The sequence below is a fragment of the Ischnura elegans genome, chromosome X (assembly GCF_921293095.1).
Source record: "Ischnura elegans chromosome X, ioIscEleg1.1, whole genome shotgun sequence".
In the NCBI taxonomy this organism is placed as follows: Eukaryota; Metazoa; Arthropoda; class Insecta; order Odonata; family Coenagrionidae; genus Ischnura; species Ischnura elegans.
In genome coordinates, this window is record NC_060259.1 from 9,487,618 (window position 1) to 9,500,013 (window position 12,396).

Below are 12,396 nucleotides of genomic sequence, written 5' to 3' on the forward strand. Positions count from 1 at the left end.
CTGCTGTTTGTTAAGCTGGGAATTCTCATGCTTCCTTGCCTCTATATATTTAAATTATGTGTATTACTTAACATCAGAATAGTTATTTCTTTCTTCCTCTTCTCACTTGAGAAAGATGGGCTGCGTCCCATCGAAAATTCAAAAGAAATAACTATTCCCCGTAAGTTCCATCCTTTCATTTTTCCTTTATTACTAAGTGTTTCTATGTGCCCACTGTAGGGCAAGAAGAAGTTTAATGTATTCATTTATAATCCTAATGTGAGTCTATATCAAACGTGTGTGTACATATATAATTTATGAAAGAGACAGGAACAATTGTTTCTGGGCATGCTGAGCCCAAGAGAAACAAGCCAACATGGCCAATCAACTCCTTCATTCATTCACACAATGCCAATATAATAGTAAAACAGCAAGACTTAATTGCTAAAAAAAGAAACACTCATACGGGAAAAATTTTCTTGTGCTTTCGAAGCCAATTTCTTTATCTTTAACATCTAAGGAAAAACAGGTAGGGTTGTGGGAAGCAGGAGCAAGGAAAATGCTGTACGAGGGAAAGGGAAGGGGTGATAGGGGAGTAGGTTAGCAGGAGACATTCAAGTCCAGTACGTTACTTGCCTGTAGGTGCCAAATGTATGCTAATTTAATGGCTTGGAGGCTGAGGGCTCAGTAAGCGGAGGGAAGGGATGCAATAACTGATACTATGAAACAATCATTAAAGAGCAAATCGTGGGACAAAGAATGTGTGGGTACTGGGAGTAATGTGCAGGGGCATGCTCGACTCATCTATCTGATACATTAAGATACAGCTTTAAACAGAAGTGGGTAGCTATGTAGTGATTAGTTATTACTGCAATTTTACAACCTACCTTATAACCCAATATACAATTAGCTATGAAGGGATTCTAGATAACTAATGCCTCAGTCATTGTGAAGTCACTACAGGCAGTAGTGCAACAATGGGGGCGGCGGAGATGGAGCCCACGCCCCCAATTCAAGATTGAGGGAGTTTCAATTTCATCAAAGATTTTATGCTCAAAGAATGAGTTTTAAAATGACCAGCTGTCATACTACTTAGAACCTTGTGCATAGCATACCGAAGTTCTTTGAAATTAATAAATTAGTGCTACTTCAAGAATACTGAAAATTAAGTTAAGAGAGGAGCATTCAGTGTTTTATCATGCAGAAAGTACACTAAGTCAATGCTTTGTTTGCATGACCTGCGTAACACAAAAACAGTGGGATTTCAACGATTCATATCAGGAGGATATTTGAAAATTCCTTTATTGCATCCACATTATTTTACAGAGCTAGAACATTTTTCATCACAATTATGATGTAGCATTTTCAACACATTCAGTTATACCTCACAGATGGCAAATATGAAATGATCAAGTTTGGCACTTTGCCACAAGGCACATGGAATTAGACAATTTAAAAAGTAAATAACTTCATCACTAGAACTGAATGCTTAATACAGCAAATCTGAGGCCTGGTTCACTTTGGTCTAAATTATCATGGCAGAAATCATTATTTTTGTTTGGATAGATACACACCAGCAATTAATAGGTACTTAATGAATGAAAACCATATTTTACTCCATCAAATGAAGAACATCACGACAATCACATACATGCACCACTTTTGTAAAAGAGCACATCTCCAAACAATGAAAAAGGATTAACTGAACAAGATGAAGTCAAAAGGCTATTTTGACTGTGACATTGCTTGCAATTGTTCTGCTTGTTTTGTACCTTTTTAAAAATTAACATCAAGATTTTTAATTGGTTTTCAGGAAGTGAATCTAACAATCGAAATTATAAAAGAATTAAGCTGGCTAAAAGTTAACATGTACCAATGAATAATAAACTAGCAAAACTTGAATATGTATTATCATTTTGTCATGAAAATGACTCTTAGGCAATGAAAGCAGAATATTTTAATTTCAACACGATATTTTACACTTACAAAAATTAAATTATACACATACCAAATTTTGATAATTGCATCAATGAGAACATAAATATCGATGTGAATATAAATATCAATGAAAGATGATTGATAAATTAAATGCAAAATCTATTTAGGAACTGAGATGAAATTCCACACGAAATCTCAATATCATTTAAATGAGGAATTTAGTTAATTGAATACCTTTAAACAGTAAAAAATGTAAACTAAATTTGAAAGGCATTTCCCAAAATAAAATGTGAAAATAATTGAAATATAGATACAATTGAATGGTGGATAAGAAGTTTCATTAATGGCGTAATTTTATAATTTGAAAATATCATTAAGTTTAACAAATATGTAACAGTGATGATACTGACTGAAAGATAATAATGATACAGAACTATTGCCGCCAAAAAAATCTTAACCAGGAATAATTCTCATAATAAATAATAAATCTTGCAGAAAATAATGAACAATAGTCTTGCTACATGGTGGAACGTTGAAATGTATAGTCATTAAATCATACATATTTCTCATTTGTGCATTATTTTGGGCATAAAAAATAGATTCTTGGTTTTCTTAACATTTAGCTACAAAAATTAAAACATACATAAAATAAATGGTGGTTCAATAAAAATTTTAAGGTCATTTAAATTAAAGAGATAAGGAGAGTCCTTAACAAAATGAGGGCAAGTGCTTCAGCAAAACATTGCTTATCAGACAAAAAACCTTCACACCTATAAATTAACATACTATGTATACGATAAAAAAACAAGCATTTTAACACTATAAACCAGGCCCCAGAAGTAAAAACATTTCAATGAAAAAAATAAACATCATTGCTCAGTTTAAAAACTTTAATTTGGTATATATAAATGCAAGTTAAGTACACAATCTTTAAGACCTTTTCTCAAACTTCACATAGAATGTGAATTTGTAGTCGGAGTAAAAGTTCTTTATAAATTACACCTATTATTCATACCAGTAATATCAGCAAGGCACATTAGCAGTGACAATTTCATGCCACAAATAATGATTAAAAATACAAATCCTTGAATGTTAACATTCGTCAACATTATCATAAATCATGCAAAATGAATTAATATATAAAATATGATGTCAGGTGAAGACTACTTAAAAATCTCAAATAAAATATAACAAAATGCCAATCCTTCTACTTGCACTTTCATATAAATTTACATGAATTACACTTAAGCTCCATTAGAAAACTGCATAAGGCAACAATATTAAATGTCAGTTTCAAAAATAAAATAATTTTATTAGAAATACTATATGTAATTTATTTCACAACATATCAAAAATAGGTTCAACATCTCCAAAAAAATGATGTGAACATTTAATGGCAATGAACAATGCCAGTGAAAATAGTATCAGTAGTTTGGAAATGGTTAAGTCTTTATTACCAAGCAAATTCCAAGGTCACACCATGAAATGGAATTGTAGCTGATTAGGCCATAGGAAACTAAAATGTCTTTTAAAATGAGTCAATTTATTATCATTGGATGACAACCATACACTCAATGCATACATCCTTCGACAATTATTCATCAGCGGCAAACAATAAATATTTACATAAAATATCAATCATAAACGAGTAAAATTATTCAAAATCATCATTGACAGGTGGGAAAATGAAATGTAGATGACGAGCTGGAATAGTCACTTGGCAAAAAAGCTTGTACACGCACATCTTTTGGTCTCTTAGGTATTGCTGTACAAATGATGTCATATAAATGCAGAGTCCTTTTAAGGATAGCAAAAAATGCTTGAAAATGACCTAAACTAATGTAGCAGAATGAGGAACACTTTGATCCTGATGCCAAGCAATCATCTCAGAAGATAAGGCACCATCTTTAGAGTGCAATCCACTACCTTTGGCTTGGACTTCCAGCGGCAAAGAATTTGCAGTATGAGGACGACTCCTATATGTTTCCCCAACAAAAAATGACAACGAATAAGAAAACATGATCAAGGGCAGTATTTCAGTCAACTGGAAAATTACATAAAAAATTTTAAAACTATTAGAGTAATCTTATGTTATATAAAAATAACAAGAGGAGAATATTAAATGTATGGCAGACAGACATAACAATGAGATGGGACCCACCTGAAATTTTCAACAGTGCCCTAAAATTTTGCATAAAACAAACACATTTTTTTCTACACCAGAATAAATGAAAAAAATGAAGTTCTAATAGTTGAAATATTGCTTGTCAGGGTGATTCCAGCAATTATTTGTGATTAAAACAATGGTTACACTAGGGAACAACCAATATTTTTGTCTTAGATCTGAGATTTTTAAAACTAACTTTTGCCCTCTGGATTGCCCTTCATATGCAAAATTTGCATATAATGGAATTTCACTCTAAATCTTACCTTATATACAGCCCATACTGAATGATTTAATTTATCTAAGGGTTACATACAGTTACTGAAAGTTGAAATTGCGATCAATCAAATAGTGACTTTTTTACCAAATGATAAACATAAATATTATGGTAAAAATTGTTGCTTCTTGCTTACTTTTCTGGAGTGCGTAATCTGTGTACAAATATATGTGATTATCTTTTTGAGAATGACTCAAATCTCGAACCAAATCACTAGACCCATGCTGATCAAATCCCTTACGAAATCATCTTTAATTTCAAGGTAATCATCATTGGGATCACTTCGGCCTTCACCAGATTCGTACTCCTGTATTTGCTAAGAGATGAAATGAGATACCTTGGAAACTGGCACTGGGAATGCAGCTAGATGAAGCACTGGGCATATAGATCATGACTAACTATGATACTCTATTTTACATTTGATTTTATTGCTGTGTAAGGAAATTTTTTAGCATTAAAAAGCCATAACATGAGTGATCCTTGGGCTCTTGCCAAATTATAGGTATACCAAATAGAAATGTAACGTGAAACCTTCCTGCAGGCCTGCTAACTCTTGACATACTGCTTGTTCACTTTGTAAGGGTCCCATGATTTATCATGATCACTACTTTTCTCCTTAAAATAGGCAAAAAAGGCTATACACCCATGCCTCCCTTAGCGCAAGGGATGCATTCCTTGGGGTCTTTGTGCTAGTCGAATTTGCATTATTTGAGATCATTTTAACAATGGGAAGATAGGGATGCGTTCCCGGTAGCAAAGGTCGAATTTCCTATAAACCATATATATTCCTATTAAAAGCCTTAGAAAGCCTTATTTACACAGACATTTATAGTTTTAAATATCTTTATTGGTAGTAGGCACCCATTCAAAGACATTTTTCACGCTAAAAAAATTCGTACATGCCTTAGAAATTCCCTCCTTATGTGCGGGTGGGCTAACATCCAGGAAAATGCAAGCTATCTCAGGGGTTCGCAATGCATTGCCGGCTATCGAAGAATTTTCAAACCAGTCTAAAAACAATTTTTGTGTCACCCAGGCCCTTTTTTGCTTATCCAAATGACAGGCAAATGCTACTTTGAATACCATTTCATCGCTCGTGGAATTTTTGAATGATAAATCATAACTGGCTTTAATTTGAATTCCCCTGAGGCATTAGCACCAAGCAGCAACGTGAAATGATCTTTTAATTCCTTGAAACCTGACATAGGTTTTTCTTCCCTGAAAATAAATGAACAGGATGGCATTCTCTTCAAAATCAATCCTGTCTTGTCGACGTTAAAAAATAGTCAGGAAAGAACTCAAAAACTGTGGCGACGACTGTGCTATCAGCACTAGCCGATTCACCTGATATCGAAGCACTAAAAATATTTATCAGCTCGCCGTTTAAAATTCCGGATCCAACCGGAGATATCACTAAAGGTCTCAGAGCAATTCAAATTAAGCCACAGCTTTTGCACAAATAACAGCCTATGATAGAGGAACATCATTTGACAGTTAGTTATGTATATATAATTCACCTGATAACCTACGACGGCAAAAATTACATCTAAAATGGTAATGCTTTCAAAGAACTCATTTCCACTACTTCCAAACTTAATTTACGATCTAAATTAACTAATGTCATTCTGTTAAGGAGACGAGATAAATTATTTCGGTAGGTCGGCTATCCAGACCACATGATGAGTAATGTTTTTGGCCATTGGGCAGCAATGGATTTTGACGAATACATAAACAAGGAAGAAGATTTGAGGCAAGCAATACTATTAATGCACGTAAAATGAGAGTAATTTCGTGTGTATTTAGAGCAAGCTCACATTTTATCAAGGGAGAGTTAAGGTTATTTGATTAGGATAAGCAGCGTTAGGATGTTTCCCTGAGGAACAAATTTGTGCTTTATCAAAATTGGGCTAAACGAAATTGTGTTCAGCAAGGAAAGGGTATAAAGGCTAGCCTGACGAGTACATTGCTGTATGGCAGTATATGTCATGTCTTTTGCCACCAACTAGACAGGAAATCTGAAGAATCAAGCATGATGGAGTGGAAGTTTTCCATACTCAAATAAACAAATTCAAAACATGAAAATTTTCACTTCATATGGATGTAAATAAAAACTAAACACTGCTAGTATTATAAAAGGAAAAGAACTCGCAATCCACTTCAGAATCTAGGCCAGGAGCACCTATACTCTGACCCTCCACTTTTAGATATAGCTACATTTTATAATACCTGCCAATAAATAACGATGAATTTAACTTTCAGCAATATTCAAACGAAATTCAAAGAAATATGATCTATTACAGGGTATGGTTTAACAATGCGTGCAAATAGAAAACAAAATACCAGTGTATGCAACCCACTAAACATTGAAGTTCCCTATTGAGCAAATTTCGAACTACGTGCCTGCCTCTTGCTTTAAGGGGACGCCCTAGCACGGTCGCGGAAGACGATGCAGACCCTATCTATAACCAGTTTGTGCTTCGCTCATTATTATAGGTACATAGCGGTTTCTTGACTCAGAATATTTTAAAGCTTAAATCTGTGCCTTAAGACAATGACGGGTCTTTTACCAGGTTTCCTACAGGAGATACTTGCACTTAATTTCACGAATTTTGATTTTTTTCAATGACTATCACCACGGCGCAAAATCACGTAAAGAAAATCCAACCAGCCAAAGCATAATGTAATCCTTCAACTACAAGCAAAGGCTGCACGTATGCCACATGTCGTAAATCAAAGCTACAATTTGGGAAATTGCGAGACCATGCAGCCAGTTTTTCGATAACGCGCAGTCGTTTCGAGTCATCCTATACACCTTTCCTCCTTCCGCGAGTCATTCTTCACTTCTTTGCCTCCCCTCCTTGCCCTCCCTTCCGAGGCGCGCAGGCCCTCCCCTCAACAGCAACACCGGCAGTCGGCCGGTCATACGTTTTCTTAGCTGCTTGATTTTGAGGTCGTATCGTCGTTCTTTCGTTTTGCATATTTCTTTTTGTGGTGCGATGGAAGTGTCTAGCAAGCCCCAAGGGAAACGATGCCGTCAAAAAGAATGGAAGCCTTGGAAAAGGAAGACGTGCAACAAACAGAGACTTCTGTCAAATTAGCATAAAATTATCTCAATAATGTTTTCTTATATTTTGATAAAATTGTCAGAAGTATATGTCTACAGTTGTGTTTTGTTTTAAAATGAGTAATTTTTAAGGATGCCATAGCAAGAATGAATATGGTTAGATTCCGTCGTAGTGAAAATTTCTTTTTTATTGACAGTTCCTATTATTTTTTATGAAACGATGAAAATGTTTTATTTTTCACGTCTTGATAACATGGTGAGAGAAAAACTTCATGTTTATTCACATTGTTATGCATAAGATCTTACACCGCATAACAAAAAAATATCAACTTTGATTCTCAAAAGAGAAATCTTGCACCAACCTGCCACCCCACCTCTCCTATCAAGTTATGTGCCTGAGTGTCCAACCACCCGATGCGATGATTAGATGCGGAAATTTGTTCAGCATTAGTTATAGTTCAGGATATTTCGCTATAGATGTGAAGACATTACAGTATTCTACACTTGCATACATTATAAATTCCATATAAGTGTTATTTTTTGATTTTTTTATGTGCAAATTACGATTTTTCATGAGATATATGTTACGGACTCAATGATTGCGCTGGCAAGTCAGAAGCTTGTCTCGGAAAGGGCGCGGCTGCAAGGAAATAGTTTCTTATTCTTGGAGAACCCATATCTTACCGCAATGTACCCGTATTTTGCTAACCACATTCTCCTAGGTCTTTCATAGCTCCCATCAGCTCAAACATTGGAAAGGGCTCAAGAGTGCCGGCGGGCACTATCCTGCCTACCGCGGTAACCCCTATTGTGACCGTAAACCCTAACTCAGTCTTACGATTTTTATCTAGCGTTGAAAAAGTTTTCTACTAAAAGCATAGCTGTCCATTTGTAGAAATGCCGCTAACTGCTTTATTGCCTCGTTATATGAAGGGTTTTTGCCATTTTGAGGATCACTTATCTTCAATAAAGATGATTTCTACGAGGTGGCTCACACGGAGTTTTCCACAAATGCTTCTTCCCCATTGATTGAAAAATATTCCTTTCACGATTTTACCTAGCAAATTAGTCAACTTTTACTAGCAAGTGTCAAAGGATATCAGTGCTTGTGCTACGGAAGTGAGGAACCAAGGTCTATTTTCCCTAGAGCGTGAGTTTTCAGCATTGAGGACGAACTACCACTACTGGAGGATATCTCGCAACGATAAAAAGGTTCCTATGTTTTCCGAGATAAATATCTCACTGATTTCGTGTGATGTATTATGCAGGGTATTATATTCTAATTTCGATTTTCATCTTTGATGATTCAGATTGTTGATATTTCGGATAAGAAAAATTGAGCGGATGAAAGTTACACGAAAAGAAATACATGACGTTATTGTTAATGGAAGTGGATATTCGTTGTCCTCAAAACGTAAATTTGCTGTTCAATATCTTCTCAATAAGTTTAACTGGGAGCACGAAGTGATGACGAAGGAAGTAATGCAGAATGCCATGAACTTTTTCAATACGTATTTCCAGAAATGGGACGAATGCAAGAGAACCAGTGACAGGTTTGAAATAAAACGTTGATGTTGGTTAGAGAAGGGTATAGCCACCTACACATACATAATAATCTCCTTGAAACTCCTTGCACAGTTTGTAACCTATCATTGTTAAACGTATTCGTATTGGCTTTACTTTCCTCCTAGGCGATTTTATGTCACTATTGCTATCTAATTCCTGGTTTTTCTGGGTAAAGCAGCAAAGAAAGGCCTAAGAAAGACTTTAAGAGGTCTAGTGATAGGTCTAACAATAAGAGCAGAAAAGTGACTGGTTTGAGAAAGCAACAGCAGCTGAGCTATTGCTAGCCACATCTGTGACACTGCGCTTGCAAGGGAATGATGCGGCAGCGAAGACAATCACGGAAATGACCACGACCACCCCCACCCGAGGGAAACGGATATTACAGAAATGGAGGAAAATACCTGCAACTTAAAATGAACTGACGCCAGAAGAAGCTATTTCGCTGATTGTTGATGGCAATTTAACAAAATTTCTATCCAAAATTATTCGTAAGACTGCCAAGATCTGTGGCTATCAGCTTTATCCTAGTTATGAAAGGGCTAGACGAAAAAAAAAAATCTTCATACCCAGAGGGGACATCAGTGGAAGAAAAAAATTTTAAGTGGACCTTCAAGGGCTTCTGAATCACACAGCCTCGCGCATCATTGTATCAATGCCAAGATTCAGTGATGATGACGGGGTCAACTTTTCCCTTGAATGCAAATGCAAACTAGTTGTGGAGCTGGTGAACTTATTCTTGATGTTTTCTTATGATTTAAATACTTTTGTTAATTTATAATCGTTCATATATAATTTCATGTTTTCCATTGCATTTTCAAAATATAAAACGTTTGCGAGGTGATTTCTGATGAATGCTATATCAGAAAAAATGATGACACAAAGTTCAACTATTAATTAAGAACTACTTTTGTCTTGAAATGCAGGTTTCGGCTCTCCAACGGAGTTTTTTCATCATGTTCTGTTTAATTGCTTCTTTTCATCGGTGTTAATAAAAAAATATTTCTGGCTCTAATTTAGGTAACCATTGCTTTTCGCATCCAAGAGTGATTTTCAAGCAAGCTAGCTGACATATATTGTTACATTTTATTAATAATTAATTATGTTAGTTGAATATATTTCACGTAAGTATATATCAAATGAGAACCTCTCCACTTTTTGTTTGCCACCCGTGTTTTCCCTTCCGTTTCGAAAACTGCGGGCGATGATGTCTTCATTGCGTAAAATGACTCTACATTCCGTTAAAATAACATCATAAACCACAATTCAATGCTGAAATTTTATTTTTTAAATTTTGTTTTATTCCAAAACCACCGAATACAGCTCAAATTGAGCCATTTTGTATTGAGTATTCAAAAAGTTTAACAATAATTTACACGAACAACCAAGCCCTGGATAGGGGAAACCTACCCAGACGGGACTCCAACCCGCAATTTCTTGTTTGGCAGGCGAGGAAATTACCCAGCTGACACCGAGGTCGGCAGTGTTATGTTGACGACATGCCTGTATACGTAATGAAGATATCATCGCCAACAATTTCGGAAAAGTTGTTAACTCAAAAGGACCTTTGCATTCACAGGCCTATTTTTTCAGGGCATGAGAGAGGAACCAGAAGTTGGCTTCTAATATTTTTAATTGGCTCGCCGCCACTTAGGTGTCACATATCAACTTCGACGGCGAACCCTGTTCCAACGACCCGTATCAAGTTTATCCTGAGTATCAAATTTCTCCTCGGAGTCGTCACGGGTGAAGTTGGGAGGGGAGTTGTCTTTCCCCCCCCCTTTCTCTCCCTCGAGGCGCTTCGGCTTCCGTCTCCATATCCCGGTGTTGCGGCTAGAGGCCTTTCGAGAGCCGTTACATTGGGAAATTCAAACGCTAGGGCGCCCCCTTAATATCTCCCGCATAACTAGACAACAATGCACTTGTTGCTGGCCTCCTACGATGTCAGTTACCCAGCAACAGTCGTACAAGGTTAATGTCAACCAATTGGAGAGCAATGATGCCTCCTGTGACCGACGCTCAATCAAGTTGAGTGTGGTCACAATTAAATAATGAATAGTGAAAAAACTTGATGTCATACAAGAAAACTGACTGCAGTTTTGAAATCAGCATGCCTATAGTACCCAAAAACAGCTAAAAAATTGAAGTCAACAGAAAAAAGTTAATAATTGTTACCTAGTGTTATTAACAAAATTGTAAGTACAAAAGGAATGAAAGATATAATAATACATCCAATCTTAAGCTACTCACTCGAATAAAGAAGGAAACATAAGAAATTTGTAGTGGGAAAAACTAAATTTGAACAGTGCTGTGCTGAACCAAGAAAGAGAGGGACACCATAATTATTGCATGCATGGTAAATTTTATATCAGGGGAGGAAAAGGACATACTTAACACTTTAAGATATTTATTAATTACCATGACCTTTACAAATTGATGTAATTTTCAGAAAGTTTCAGGAATGTTACATACAAAATAAATTCTGAGCACACTAAACACACATTCTAACTTTAAAAAAATCACTGCAAGGTTAGTAATAACTTCGGGAAGATTTAACTTATTTTCGAATTTACATGATTACATGGTAAATTGTATTTCAATGACTCAAGTATGACAAATACACATTGAAACTATGCAGTCATATAGACACAGCAAACTCCTGATTATACAGGCTCATGATGGGGAGAGGCGGTGAGAAAAAAACAGAAAACTCAGGTAATCCAGCCTTTCACATTAATTTCTTGTAATATTCATAATTTACGTAAAAAAAACAATACACTATTATTCATGCACATAGTATGTTATGTAAGATTGCTTCCTGGAGTCATTGAAAGTTTTCATCAGACAGCGATCTTTTTAGTGGCAATTATGTGATAGTATGCGTATACTGACTGCCCCATATAAGACCTGGTTTTCGAAAACCACGGTGATAATGTGATTGTACTTGGAAATTCTGCTTCCACTTCCCCCACTGCATACATTTATACTTTTCTCTACCTTCTTATGCCGCGACCTTGACTGGTCGTGGCGTAAACATGTAATTTCTTAAAAAAAAAGCCACAGTTTTAGCCCCCTGTTAATCTTTCGGTATGTTTTTGAGGAGAGTATAAAGTGGAGCCTTCACTTATCCACGTTGGAAATGACACTGCGTAAATACCTAAACGCCATTATGATGATAAAAAAATAGTCTCATGTCTATGCTTGTCGCAATTAAAATTAATAAAAAAGTTTACGCCATATGATCATAATGAAGACAACAAAATATACAGCCATCATGAAGCCCCGAACCCTGGTCCCCTGGGTGGTAGCCTTAAACGCTACCACTACCCCACCTGACCCGTCTGCTGAGTGATGTGATATTATGGAACTATAGGCGGCTTGTGAAAAGAACCACATGAAAATTAAGTAATT

The 12,396-nt window shown here is 35.9% G+C and overlaps 1 protein-coding gene across 1 annotated transcript in view; it reads right to left on the reverse strand.

Annotated features, from left to right (window-relative positions):
• Positions 1-1,265: 1,265 nt before the first annotated feature.
• LOC124170566 overlaps positions 1,266-12,396 on the reverse strand; it is a 58,435-nt gene continuing 47,304 nt past the window's right edge. Inside the window, exon 9 of the mRNA XM_046549364.1 lies at positions 1,266-3,893. Within this exon, the coding sequence (XP_046405320.1) occupies positions 3,749-3,893 (145 nt within the window). The 3' untranslated portion in view covers positions 1,266-3,748. The remainder of the gene's footprint in view (positions 3,894-12,396) is intronic.